Source organism: Lampris incognitus, chromosome 1, assembly GCF_029633865.1.
Source record: "Lampris incognitus isolate fLamInc1 chromosome 1, fLamInc1.hap2, whole genome shotgun sequence".
NCBI lineage: Eukaryota > Metazoa > Chordata > Actinopteri > Lampriformes > Lampridae > Lampris > Lampris incognitus.
This window is the reverse complement of record NC_079211.1, coordinates 40,633,454-40,648,034: the sequence shown is the minus strand read 5'-3', so window position 1 is coordinate 40,648,034 and position 14,581 is coordinate 40,633,454. Positions and strand designations below refer to the sequence as shown.

General features: G+C 42.9%; 1 protein-coding gene across 1 annotated transcript in view; it reads right to left on the bottom strand.

The window, feature by feature from the left end:
• Positions 1 to 14,581, bottom strand: part of sec24b (SEC24 homolog B, COPII coat complex component) — a 33,901-nt gene that overhangs the window by 17,068 nt on the left and 2,252 nt on the right. Inside the window, exons 4-11 of the mRNA XM_056282394.1 lie at positions 13,236 to 13,379; positions 9,861 to 9,944; positions 8,324 to 8,490; positions 7,964 to 8,148; positions 6,883 to 6,985; positions 3,110 to 3,236; positions 1,985 to 2,094; positions 1,502 to 1,614 (exon numbers count right to left, since the gene is read on the bottom strand). Of these exons, the coding sequence (XP_056138369.1) occupies positions 1,502 to 1,614; positions 1,985 to 2,094; positions 3,110 to 3,236; positions 6,883 to 6,985; positions 7,964 to 8,148; positions 8,324 to 8,490; positions 9,861 to 9,944; positions 13,236 to 13,379 (1,033 nt within the window). The remainder of the gene's footprint in view (positions 1 to 1,501; positions 1,615 to 1,984; positions 2,095 to 3,109; positions 3,237 to 6,882; positions 6,986 to 7,963; positions 8,149 to 8,323; positions 8,491 to 9,860; positions 9,945 to 13,235; positions 13,380 to 14,581) is intronic.

Here is a 14,581-nt window from a genome sequence, read left to right as displayed (position 1 = left end):
TAATGGACGTCGTGTCCTCTGGGCTAAAGAGGAAAAGGACCATCCAGATTGTTATCAGCGCAAAGTTCAAAAGCCAGCATCTGTGATGGTATGGGGGTGTGTTAGTGCCCATGGCATGGGTAACTTGCATATCTGTGAAGGCACCATGAATGCTGAAAGGTACATACAGGTTTTGGAGCAACATATGCTGCCATCCAAGCAACGTCTTTTTCAGGGACGTCCCTGCTTATTTCAGCAAGACAATGCCAAGCCACATTCTGCATGTGTTACAACAGCGTGGCTTCATAGTAAAAGAGTGCGGGTACTGGACTGGCCTGCCTGCCTGCAGTCCAGACCTGTCTCCCATTGAAAATGTGTGGCGCATTATGAAGCGCAAAATACGACAACGGAGACCCCGGACTGTTGAGCAACTGAAGTCGTACATCACGCAAAAATGGGAAAAAATTCCACCTACAAAGCTTCAACAATTAGTGTCCTCAGTTCCCAAACGGTTATTGAGTGTTGTTAAAAGGAAAGGTGATGTAACATAGTGGTAAACATGCCCCTGTCCCAGCTTCTTTGGAACGTGTTGCAGACATCAAATTCAAAATGAGTGAATATTTGCAAAAAAACAAAGTTTATCAGTTTGAACATTAAATATGTTGTCTTTGTAGTGTATTCAATTGAATATAGGCCGAAAAGGATTTGCAAATCATTGTATTTGGTTTTTATTTACGTTTTACACAATGTCCCAACTTCATTGGAATTAGGGTTTGTATATACATGATAGACAAACACGTATGCTTTCTGTCATTTAATTTTTATTTTTTTGGTTTTTTTTTTCCCACCCTTTTTCTCTCCAATTGTATCCAGCCAATTACCTCACTCTTCCGAGCCTTCCCGATCGCTGCTCAAGCTCCTTTGCCGATCCGGGGATGGTTGCAGACTACCACACGTCTCCTCCGATACATGTGGAGTCGCCAGCCGGTTCGTTTCACCGGACAGTGAGGAGTTTCGCCAGGGGGACGTAGCGCGTGGGATGATCACACTATTCCCCCCAGTCCTCTCCCCACTGAACAGACGCCCCAACTGACCAGAGGAGGCGCTAGTGCAGCGACCAGGACACATACCCACATCCAGCTTCCCACCTGCAGTCACGACCAATTGTGTCTGTAGGGATGCCCGACCAAGGCGGAGGCAACACGGGGACTTGAACCGGGATTCCCATGTTGGTAGGCAATGGAATAGACCACTACGCTACTCGGACGCCTACGCTGTCATTTAATTTTGTTGTGTCTTGTTTGTTAGTTTCTTTTGTTTTTAAAATCTCTGATTGTTTTACCTTTTACTGAACTCGGTAAGTTACAAAGCAGTTTCTGCTCTTGATGTCAATATCATTGTATATTGCACTAATTATTGTACTGATACTGGGGTATTGGTACACTACGCCACAGTGACACTTAACTGATGACATGAGAAAGAAAATACATATGCATATTCAGTGTGAGATAACACCACTCACTTGTCCAGGTTTTCTAGCAGGGTTTCACAGAAGTATTTTAGATAGCCTGCCTCCACAGCATTGTGTGACACGTCCAGGACAAAGAGGTAGACAGCCGGCTGAGGGGGTCGCAGCTAAATAGGTGAGGAACAAAGGCATAAAGTTTAGCAAACCCATTACAATAATGATTGCAAAATACATATGATGAAAAATTAGCATTCATCTAAGATATTCACTGTTCTCCATTTGTCTGAGTCAGTTAGATTCCTAGTGAGGTAGAACAATCTTTTTTTAATGCAAAAAAAAATCTCAAATACACACCTGCATAATGAAACAAAGATTTGCTGAACAAACATGTAACAAGAATGCCCTCCAGTGGTGAACCACATTCACTACATAAACATTTACAATACTGCAGTTTTTGTGCCTGTGGATCATTTGGACACAGCTTCTATCAATCTCGAAGAGGAGAGGGGAAGAGAGAAAGGGGGAGAGGGGCTTCACCATGTAGTCTGAAGAGGCGATGAACTCCACCGTGGAGTTCTGGACCTCTGGTCGCTTATGGGGCTCACCATAAGACCTAGTGACCGGGTTATACATGAACTCATCGGGAACTAGAGGAAAGGAGAAAAATAGGAAACGGGTATCACATCTGCATAACCAAGCAGCACAGCGCAGAAGAAAGCATGCAGAAGAATGGAGCACAGCAAAGACCAGCAGACGAGAACTGAAAACAACAGGCAGCAAAACAGGACAAGGTAGGTGCTTCAGCACAGAAGCATTAAAAGTACAGTCTGCAACTGATGCACACGGTGGCTATCCGCCCCACTTCTGTCATTGTTTTGGTCAGACATCATAGACATTGTTGGCTTAATTACTGACAAGTGAGAGAACCAGCCAATGCTGCATTTCTTTCAACTCTGAGGCTTTCGGTTGTCTCCATTTCTCAAACAAACACACAATGTTGTTGTCCTGATGTTGAAATACATCATGTTTGTTGTCAGTAGAGCACTAGTTTTGTCATAGTACTCCACATTGCCAAGACGGCGCACGCCATTACAGATTGTACCTTTAAACACAAATGTTGAACAACAGAAATGAGGAAAAATAGAGCACTGTGTATCCAAAGGAGTTGAATCAAGTGCAACTGGACATATCCGTGAAGACGTTTCGCCTCTCATCCAAGAGACTACCTCAGTTCGTGCCTTTCTGACTAGACCAAGCTAGTCTGACTGGCTGGTGATGAGACTCAGAATTTATCCTCTAGAGGATAAATTCCAAGTTTCGCCTCTTGGATGAGAGGCGAAACGTCTTTACGGATATATACCAAGTCCAGTTGCACTTGATTCAACTCCTTTGGATAACCATGACCTGGATGAATGAGAACATTCACAGACATAGAGCACTGTGGAACACAAGAAACTCAAACAGAGCAGAGAATGAAAGAACAGGACAGAGCACAAGAAGATTTCACTGACAGGTCTCAACACCAATTCATATTATTTGCTATCAGTGAAGTGAGGGTACAGCTGGACTGAATCATAAGATTATCAAAATGAGAGAAAAAAAGAACAAAAAACAAATAGTATTTTGACCCAAGTGTGTGTCTGCCTGGAAGAGGGACCATACCATCATTCACACGGTAACAGAGGTTGCACTTCCACCTGCGCTGGTCAAGGAAGGACACAAAAGGGTTGATGTACGTGCGGCATGAACGACACCGCACTATCGTGTTTGATGTGATGACCGGCAATTGCTGTGGGGGGGGGGGGGGGGTAGGACAGGGGTGAGAAAAATGAAAAATGCATCTTGTCATCTAAATGTTTCATACCACTTAACAAAAATGTATCATCTTTTTGATTTAATTACCCAGTTTTATTGGACTTCCCTAAAACTGCAGTTTAAAAAGTAATGGACACAGAAGCAAGGTTACGCATTGGCAAAAATCACAGCATTGCTAGAGGGCTGTCTTGATGCATGCTCAATAATCCAGGTAAGAAAATCAAAGAAGGTTGAATCAGTTCATCTGGATACAACGTTTATTGACAAGATACATTTCATCACTCAACTAAGTGACATCTTCAGTCTAAACTGACTGTAGGTAACCCCACCCCTCATAAACAATACAGTACAATACAACACAGGAGAGCTAACGCGTCAGGCCAGGACTCCGCAGTCGACACCCACCTACAGGCCAGTGGCCACTCTTTCAAGGATGAGGATGTGCACATCCTTGATAGGGAGGAATGCTGGTTTGAACAGGTAGTCAAAGAGGCCATCTATGTGAAGAGGGAACGACCATCCCTGAACCGGCGGGGGCTAAGAGTAAATCTGTCACCATCTTACAATGCTGTGATTGCAAACGTTCCCAAATCATCTGTGAATAGTACACGTGGCCATCGAAACTGTAGTTGATGGTCACATCCATATTTGAACATGAAACTAGTCGTTGGTTTCAGTCGTTATACTTCTTTTGCCATCTTACAGTGCTGTGACTGCAACATTCCCTAAACGTCAGTGAATAGTACACATGGCCATCGAAACTCTAGTTGATGGTTACACTCATATTTTCATATGAAACTGGCCGTTGGTTTCGGTCGTTATGCAACTGTATTGTACTGTATTGTTTATAAGGGGTAGGGACACCTGCAGTCAGTTTAGATTGAAGAGGTCACTTAGTTGAGTGATGAAACGTATCTGTCAATAAACGTTATATCCAGATGAACTGATTCAACCTTCTTTGATTGCTAAAGGGGGTGTGATTCATTCCCCGTGTAGGCAAAAAGAGAAGTGCGTATCTATCTGTGTATGTGTGCATGTGTGTGTGTGTGTGTGTGTGTGTGTGTGTGTGTGCATTCTGATGGGGGTGGGAAACACATTTGTATCACATGACCTCAACCTCGATCCAATAAGGGCCATATGTTGTGATTGTTTATTGTATTGTTTTGCTTTTTCCAATTTTCCCCCTTTTTCTCCCCAATTGTATCTGGACAATTACCCCGCTCTTTTTTCTTTTCTTTTTTTTTTTTGGGCCATCCTGGCCGCTGCTCCACCCCCTCTCTGCCAATCCGGGGGGCGCCCCGACCGACCACAGGAGGTACTAGTGCAGCGACCAGGACAAATACCCACATCCGACTTCCCACCCGCAGACACAGCCATTGTGTCTGTAGGGACTCCCGACCAATCCGGAGGTAACACGGTGATTCGACCCAGTGCTCCCGTGTTGGTCAGCAACGGAATAGACCGCTACGCTACCCGGACGCTCCTTGTTGTATTCTGTTTTATTAATATCCATTTCCTATTCTTTGCAATAACAGTAATAAATGGTAATGAACCAATTCTCCCCATAAGCATTGTTTGGGCTTCATCCCATCTGACCCTCAATATTTAATACATAATTGGTGACATTTCAACATTTGTGACTCAAAAGACAGCAGAAGGCTTCTCTTGAAATATTTCAGGAAATGCGGTTTAACGCCTCTTTGCAGCTGTGAGCTTGGTTTGAGCTTGTTTCTTCTCTCGGTCTCATGTGCCAAGAACTGACAAGCCCTCTACTGCTTGGGTTCACACCAGCCTGCTTGTCTTTCACAAGTTCAAGTAAAGATGCAACCATACTGACCCAAACCCAGGTCAAATTAGAATATCCTCCAACACTGAAATCCAAGATACAACTAAATCACTAATTTCTTCCAGGTGTGGGATCAATGTGACATGATCCTCCCACCTCAAGAATTACTGTCAGAGCCCTCAGTATGAATGTAGGCACAGTATGTGTGTGTTTAAACTGTGCGAGTTTGAAGCAGGCCAGTGTGAAAAAGACTAGATCAATAATGATAAACAAACATGGTAACGATATCTCATTTATGGTGATATTGGATTATATAGCTGGAATTTTTGTCCACTACTAGTCTAGCTCTTTTTGGTGACACTTACTAATGCTGTTTTCTTTACAATCTATGGTAGCTGGTAAGTCAAAAAACAAACCCATCTCTTTCACCATCTACTAAGATTTTTGAACTCAAACTGAATATACAAACGTCATTTGACTCGTGCCAATTTTGCTGGCACTCCCCGTTACTTTGAACAGTTGACCCCGAGTATTTAAACTCATCCACCTTCGCCACCTCTACTCCTTGCATCCTCACCATTTCGCTGTCCTCCCTCTTGTTCACGCATATGTATTCCGTCTTGCGCCTACTGACTTTCATTCCTCTTCTCTCCAGTGCATACCTCCACCTCTCCAGGCTCTCCTCAACCTGCTCCCTACTCTCACTACAGATGTCATCTGCAAACATCATAGTACACACGGAGACTCCTGCCTGATCTCAACCTGTCTATCACCATTGCAAAAAAGAAAGGTGCCCAGTGCCTGTCTTAGCTCCTCCCTGAATTCCACACAAGTCTTCCTTCTTCAACTTCCACCATTTGATCCTTGGCTCTACCTTCACTCTCTTCCTTTTCTTGATCTCCAAAGTCATCCTACAGACCACCATCTGATGCTGCCTAGCTATTTTCTCCCGTCACCACCTTGCAGTCTCCAATCTCTTTCAGATTGCACCTCATGCATAAGATATAGTCCACATGTGTGCACCTTCCTCCACTCTTATGTCACCCTGTGTTCCTCCCTCTTCTTGAAATACTTATTCACCACAGCCATTTCCATCATTTTGGCAAAATCCACCACCATCTGTCATTCCACATTCCTATCCTTGACACTATACCTACCCATCACCTCCTCATCACCTTGGTCCCTTCACAAACATGCTCACTGTAGTCCACTCCAATCACCACTCTCTCCTCCTTGGGTACACTCTCCACTTTATGCAACTCACTCCAGAATTTTTATTTCTCTTTCATCTCAAACCCAACTTACAGGGCATGTGCGCTGACAACATTCATCATCACACCTTCGATTTCCAGCTTCAAACTCATCACTCTGTCTGACACTCTTTTCACCTCCAAGACACTCTTGACATACTCTTCCTTCAGGATTAATCCAACACGACATCCATAAACCCTTTAATAGTTTTGTATGGGTGTACAATGGTTAATTTGTATTGTTTATGTGATACAAACACAAGCTGGTTCTGGTTAAAAGGAATATTCAAGAAAACAGTATCGCAAAACCCAACACTTTGAAAGTATTATCAGTACTACAAATATCATCAGTACTACAAATATCCTTGCCTATGAAGGGAACCCATTTATTTTACATTGTCATCATGTCTAAATAACTCAGTTGGTTTTAGCATAGCAGTCTACTTGCAAACAGGAGGAAAAGGAGCAAGCAAATGACTGTCTCCACATTTATTTATTTTTTGTCTGGAATTAGGCTCATGATGCCTCTTGGATTCAAATGAAGCTTAGTTTCAGTCTGAATGTTTCATCAACACCATTTTTACCTGTAGGTCTCTGAATGGGTGGAGCAGGAGGCCGAGTGGAAGCCTGGCCTTGTTGAGCAGCGCCTGAGTCTGGGGGATACTGGTCAGGGTGCACCTGAACGTACTGGTGAACAGAGAAACACAAACAGGTTGTGTCGCAGAACAGATACACAAATAGATATAGAGCGAGACAGAAACAAAGAGAAAAAGAGAGCAAATGAGAGAATCTGTGAAAGCATGCAGGTCACAGTTGACCTGCGCTGAAGTGTGTGTGAAAGAGTGAGCTACAGAGGAGTGTGAGCACGCGTTAAGAGTGTGGAAGACACACCATTAGACAGAATGAATGACAGATTAAATGACAGAGAAAATCAATCAAGTACAACAGGAAGTAAAATTAATAGAGAAGCATATATATGATTCTGTGCATATCAAACAAATTTACAAGCATGCGTGGCATGATGGTTCACGTTGCACACGCAGCGGCAAAGACAGTAACGTCACAGCCACACACACACACACACACACACACACACACACACACACATACAGATGCACACACGCTAAAACACATAATTGAAAACCATCATTTACTTTGGGGAAGTAAAACCTGTTCGATATACTGCAATTGATTTTCAGTTGGGTTTTATTTACATAAAAAAAGCTCTGTTGTGAGTGTGAGTGAGAGAAGGTCCTGTAACCTGGCGCAGTTTTGGAGAAAATGTATACATTACGTAATAGTCAATGCTCTATTATGAGCATACAATTGAAATTTCCATTTAAAAAGTTACAAAAATGCTTGTGTATGCTTTCAATATAGTTATTAGAAAAAAAATCAGAATCGGCCAAGAAAATTGCAATCAGTGCATCTCTAAAAACTAACTTACACAAAAGTAAAATTTCCTTGCAGCTTCCAAGTCTGTAAACTATTAGCTACTTGGGTCGGTAATCAACCACCTTTGGGAGGTTCCATCAATTTCACAAATCAAATATACTTAGGGAAAATACTGAAAGTAGTTGGTGAATTCACCAGCAAATGGTAAAAAGGAAAGCTAGCATTCTGCCCCCCGATCTGACACCTCCCTCATACAACCCCCCTGCTTACTGCGGGCTGCAATTAGCCTTCTTTAGGTCTGAGCTGAGGTTGGGCTCGGGGGCCTCCAGGGGCCTTGGGGGAAGCAGGTTCCTCTCCTGCAACAAGTTGACTGGCCTCAGGGCCTCCATCTCCAGCTCTGGTACGCCACTCAGCCCGCCAAGGGCCGCAGAGAGCTGGGACAGGTTAGGGAACGGCTGGATTGGGAGAAAGGGGACAGATGGCAAAAATTAAAAAACAGATTTCCCTTGCAACTGATCAGTAACTGTTACCACTTTGACACCCTCTGCCCCATAAAAAAAAGCAAAAAAACAACCCTGATGGAAGATCTGATATTCAACTCCAATGGAACCATTTAAGTTGAGGCCTCACCTGAGAGTACTGCTGGTAGCCGGACTGACTGTACAACCCGTGTGAAGTGGAGGACTCTGTGTGGGAGCCTGGCCCCTGCGAATAGGCTGGCTGCATGCTGGGGTATCCATAACTGCTGTAGGACAGGGGGGCCTGGTGGGTCATATCACCGGAGGGCGGCATAGAGGCTGGGTGAGAGACACGGACACAGCAGGTCAGAGGTTAGAGGTGTTGGCGTTGAAAACCCGATGGTAACTTGTGCATGCTCAGAGGGCGTCTTAGTAAACGTACACTGCTGTGGAAATCCGAGTATGTAATGATGTTTTAATATAATGACGCAAAAAGGCTAGTGTAGCTGAACAGTAAATCTTGGTGCAAAAGTCTCTGTCCCGCAACTGTAGGCTGAAAACTAATCTCTTCAATAAGAAACTAATATCACCCTCTCACTAGTCTCACGATACCAGAAAATTTGAGATCTTGTCTCTTATTTCTCCTATATTTCGCCTGTATATCGTCAATCCTTGTGTATATATCTGAAGAATGTTGTGTTGTTATTCTATGTTAAGTACAATGAGTGCCACGAAACCGGAGTCAAATCCCATGTGTGTGCAACGGTGGCGAGAACAGCTGCTTACAAACCTACGTCTACTAAGCCTTACTGGAAATGATGCCCTCCCCCCCATCCTCCTCCATAGTGAAACAAACTGGAGATATGGTGACTCACTTTGTAACACGGAGAGAGCTTTTTAAAACATTGAAAACGGATGTCCTGAGTAATGTTAGATTATTTGATTGTTTGTTTTTAACCGATGAATATGTTTCACCACAAACGCGACAAACATCAACAAACTGAAGGAGTTTTATTCGGTGACTGTGGCTGAGCCATCCTATAACGCCTGTGTTGCCGGTACAACAGTGTTTACAAGGACACGACTTCTGCATGTCACCGTCCCAATATGAAAAACCGCCCTAAAGATTTTGGATTGGTTCTGCAATGCAGTTTTTTTTAACTCTCTAATTGTTTCCACTCCGTTTTAGTAACGAAAGCAGGGAGATTGTCCTCTGTCTCTCGTTGAGTGAAGTGTTTATAGAGACTGACTTGTGAGTCTACCCTCTGGTATGATATTCCTCCTCTATCAAACAACAACTTTCATTTGACTAAAAAGAAAATAAAAATCTGCTGGCTCTTAATTTTTTTCTCACCATGTAATTCTCAGATCACAATAATATTGTTAGGGATTGTGGCTCTGACTTCAGCCCCCTTACTATTGGTTAGTTGCAATGTTGGTGATGTAAACATTGAAGTACAGTGTAATGTTCCACATGGAATAATGAGAGCGTCTGAATATGTGTGTGTTATATTATATTATATATATATATATATATATATATATAAAATACATAATTGATGGCTGGTTGAAGCAGTGATTCCTGCAGAAGCCTTGTTGAACAAGATCATTAACCCCTCCCTGCTCCATCAATAGCAGGCTGACCCTGTAGAGCGAGGTGGAAAACAAAAAAACGGGATTCTTTTCAAAAGCAAGTAGTGAAAGTGTACCTGGATAGCTGCCCCCTTCTAGAGACTCAAAGCTGTTGGGCACTGGCGAAGCACTGCCAGTTGTGGAGGAGGAAGTATCACCACCTGAGAGAGAGAGGGAGAGAGAGAGACAGAGAGCAAAGGAAATAGAAATAAAAAATGTAATTAAAAAAATGAGACAGAAAGATAAGACAGACACAAAGAGCCAGAGAGATAAAAGAATGAGAGAAAATTTTAAAAAAGTGGATGTTTGAATAAGTACATGAAGTAGAAAACAAGTGAGAAAGAGATAAAGAGGAAAAGAGTGGAGTAGCGAGTTAGAATGGAATGAATGGAAGATGGCCACGAGATGTCAATGAGAAGGGGAAAAGAACACAGGAGAGAGGGATAAGAGTGAGAGGATGGAAACAAAACAAACAAACAACAGACTTAAAAGAGGGTAATGAATGAAAGAGAATGGATGAAAGCGAGTGAAGACAGGCTTTCACTGGTATGATGTGAACTGTGCCATTTTTGGCCTCCCTTGGGGCTCGGCCAGACAGAGCGAGGAGGCAGGCAGGCAGAGGGAATACAGGAAAGCCAGAGTCAGAGACACAGGATGAAAGGATGCACTTAGCCAGAGTTCAACGTGAAGATCCCCCCCCCCCCTTTTGGGTTGGTTGACTTCCGTTTTCACTGGCTGAGCATGTAAAAACAAGAAAATAACCAAGGAGTTCACTCAGTAATTATGTCAACTGTATGGTTATTTCTGACACTTATCTAGTTCCACTTTTCTCACACACGAATACAAGCTGTTTTTTCTCCCCTCTCTCTCTGGCAAAGACAGAATCTGGCTCTGTCTAAACACCTGACACTTTTACTGGCCAGTAACTGACCCTGCTCTTTAAACGACCAGAATTTCACACCTACCTACAATGACCATGGGCGGTCAAAATGACCATGGGCGGTCAAAATGACTGCCATGGTTTTTAAACTCTATATTCTGTCAAGATAAATACCCAGTTGAGATATTAATGCACTGCATATGTTAGTATGTCTGTTAAGAAACGACTGACACCAAAATTAACATTTGAACAACTTTAATACTATTTTCCAAACAATTTAAAATCGCCGCTGTCCAACGTCTGTAAATACTGCAACGCCTCGGTGGTAGTCATGGTGCGTCTGAACCCAGACATGTTGTCAATAATCACAAATCAAGTTTAGGCTATTACTCTGCACTGGAGAACGCTAGTGGGTTTCTAGGACAGAGCAATGAACTTCGCGAAGAAAATTACGCGACCAACACACATCATAAAGAGTGACATAACGCACACCATGATGCGTAAAAAACGTGTGGTCATTTTGTCCGCTCGTGGTCATTTTAGTTGCACAAAAAAAAAGTTATCTTATGGTAACTTTTTTTGTGCAACTAATCTAAAACTAATTTTAATGCAAATATAGACAATTTTAGGAGCATTCATGGAGCGGCAGGTCTGTATTTTTTTTTTAAAACAACGTTTTTAAACTTTGAAAATCCAAAATGGTCAAAATGACCACCTTGGTCATTTTAGTGTTAAGAGGATACCAAGACAGAACGCAGAGGTTAAACTCAATTAGGAATGGGGACAACCATGCATGAGCAGTATGAATGAAGCCCTGTAATATAACTCAGCCACAAGGAGACATCGATGACAGCCAACCAAGACAGCTCAGGGCTCCTGCGAAGAACCTGTTGGTCAGGATATGATCTAATTATCTCCGGCTAAATCTGACCGTCCAACAATCTACAGGATTACTGCTCTGGTTGGAGACGGTAGGGATCCCCAATAGGATAACTGACAAGCCTGTCTTTCTTCTCCTCCTCTTCTCTTGATTTCTCATGTCACCTCACAGGAAAAAAAACAAACAAACAAACTGTAGTGTGGTGAAATAACCAATAAATCTAATAAAATGTGCCCATAATTGTTGTAAACGTAGCCACTCACAATAAAATGCTCTCTAGCATATTCATTCTCTCTCCCCTTGGGAAACATACCCTAACATTGCCAAAGCAAGTGCGAAATAAAACAGAAAATGTACTTAAAATAAGTACAGATCTACAAGAATAAAGAAATGTGTAAACTCTCTCTCACTCTGTTTAAATCTTTCACTGTACAAGTAAACATGGCGTTCCCTTGCACAACACATTTTGATTTGCTGCTTGGCCATGTTCTTTTATCGATAGCCAACAAGCCTCTTGGTGTTCAGTGTGAGATGAAACTGCCTAATTAACGATAGCCAGCTTTGATTTTCTTAAAAGGAGACAACGCACAAGTCAGAACATGGCAGGGGCCAAACGGGAAGAATTCTTGAGTAAAGCTCAATGCTAAAACAAACGTCTTAGAGGTGCTAATAAGCACCAGCAGGACTGGCAAGTGTGCTCCTGCAACCCCTGTGGGAGACTGTCAACACACACACACACATACACAAGCACAAAGCACTTGGACTGGCTGGCAGGGGAGTAGCTATATTTAAAGGCTATTTAGCCTCGTGTTGATGACACAGTTCCTGAGGGACCATTATCAGCACTGTCTAAACAGAATGCCAGCTAACAGGTAATTGGCAGAAGGCATGGTTAACATAAGAGAAGATGTGTAAGTATAGCATCGAATGCATTATACAAGAATCAACAATACAAGAATCAACAGCCCCCCAGCCCCAACCATCAGTGAATGTAGTTGGATAACAGCTGATAACCACATGCCCATGTAGATGGTTGGTCCTTGTCCAAGTTACTGGGTGAGAGAGATGGCAAGCATTGAGGCTTGTCTATGCCATAAGACAAACAGATACTTGCAGAAGCTATACTCAAGAGCAGAAAAAAGAAAGAGCAGGGTAGAGACACAAACTAACGCACCTTTCTCCTTTCTGGCACACAAAGTTTCATGTATGTTTCCAGTGGCCAGACATTTAAATGCAGTAAACACAGGGTAAAAAGATTAAACTGACACAGTTTGTACGGCTCCAAAATTGAAGGTTGTGTGGATGGGGTATGAAGGCATGAACAGTGGCTGACCACTAGAAAGATGTTGGTTAGGAGACAAGAAGTAAAATATAAAAAAACAAAACCTCCAACTGATTAGCCTATTAGAAAGGGTAAGGAGGGGATAGTGAGCGACAAGCCAATTAAGGGTATATCGGTTGGGTGGAACAGATGTGACAGATGGCCATCCGGTATGGATACTGAGTGTGTGGGTGCGGATGAGAAGCCATGGATGGGAGGGGTGGGAGTGAATAATCGCCATGACAGCAGTGTGCATGTCTTTAGTGGAGGGGATTGACAAGTTGTAGATGCATAGGAAAGAGGAAGACAGGGCATTTCAAAGGAAATGTGGTGGTGACAGTGGTTAAGGGGGAGTAAAATCTAAAGCAGACCTGCTTCCTCATCCTCGTCCTCGTCCTCCTCATCCTCATCTGAGCTTGAGGATGAGGGGGCTGTGGCAGGGGCAGCGGCTGGGGCAGAGGTGGCGGCAGAGGCAGAGCTAGCTCCGCTATTAGCAACATATCCATACTGCATGCCTGTTGGGGTGGAAGAGGGTATAGAAGACAATGGTCAAGTCTAGATGGGACGGGACCGATGGGGTACCAGATGTCTGGGAGTCTGCCTAGTTACAAAAATACTGGGCTTCATATAAGAATGTGTGTGTGTGTGTGTGTGTGTGTGTGTGTGTGCGTGCATGCGTGTGTGTGTACGTGTGAGTGAGTGAGTGAGAGAGAGAGAAGGAAAGAGAGACAGAGAGAGAGAAAGAGAGAGATTGCGTCTGTTTCGACCACATGTCAAAATCCCTTCACACCTCCATTCTTTAGAATAGAGCCTGCTTGTTTATCGGTCAAAGAAAATAAACACTTTGAACAATCCCAGCCATAATTTACCAAGATTTAACTGATGACTAGTGGTAATTTACCACCAAAGGTGTGAGTGTGTGCTTTTAAATTCCCGTCTATCGGAGTGCGAGTAAAATTGTGAGTTTGCCAGCCATGCCAGAGGCCACATTTGAGCTCAAATGGTCAACGTCATTGAAGGGACGCCTTAGTGGTCATTGACATACTTTCTATTTTCAAAGCTAGTAGTTAAACACTTGGACTGGAGCTCATCCAAAATAGTAACAGTGAAATACAATGTGCATCACACCTTGAAATATGTAACAGAAAGTACCCATGAAATAGTGCACAGAAGAAGAAAGGGTGATATGTTCCATGTCATATTTTCTTGCTTAACCTTTGACAAGAGAAACGTGTATAAAGCTAAAAAACCTTCCATTATTCATACCTTTGACGGAAAAAGAGAACAATGAACTGTGCTTTTGTGTGTTAATATGACTGACACACTCACAGCACAACAACAGGCGGACTTTGTGAAGAAAAATCATTCTTGCTAATATGCAAAAAAGGGCCATCATGACAACACCACCGGAACAGGGGACACATACTCTAAGTTAGGTTTGGTATTTTGCTCTCCTGAGCCAACAGCCATACTGATAAAGCACAAGGGTCTGCATTGGCAATTGAGATAAAATAGCAGTGTTGTCAATTCCTTACTTTAAACAAACAGCTGCAAGCTAGCTAATTTGCTTATGGTAAGTAGTAGGTAGTGAAATTAATGGATTACTAATGGTGGTAGTATGCAGTTCATCAGTTACTTGCTAAGAACGGATAACATATAAAAAGTACCGCCTGATGTACTCTCTTGACAGAATGATGTGCATTTTCTCATCGTCCTG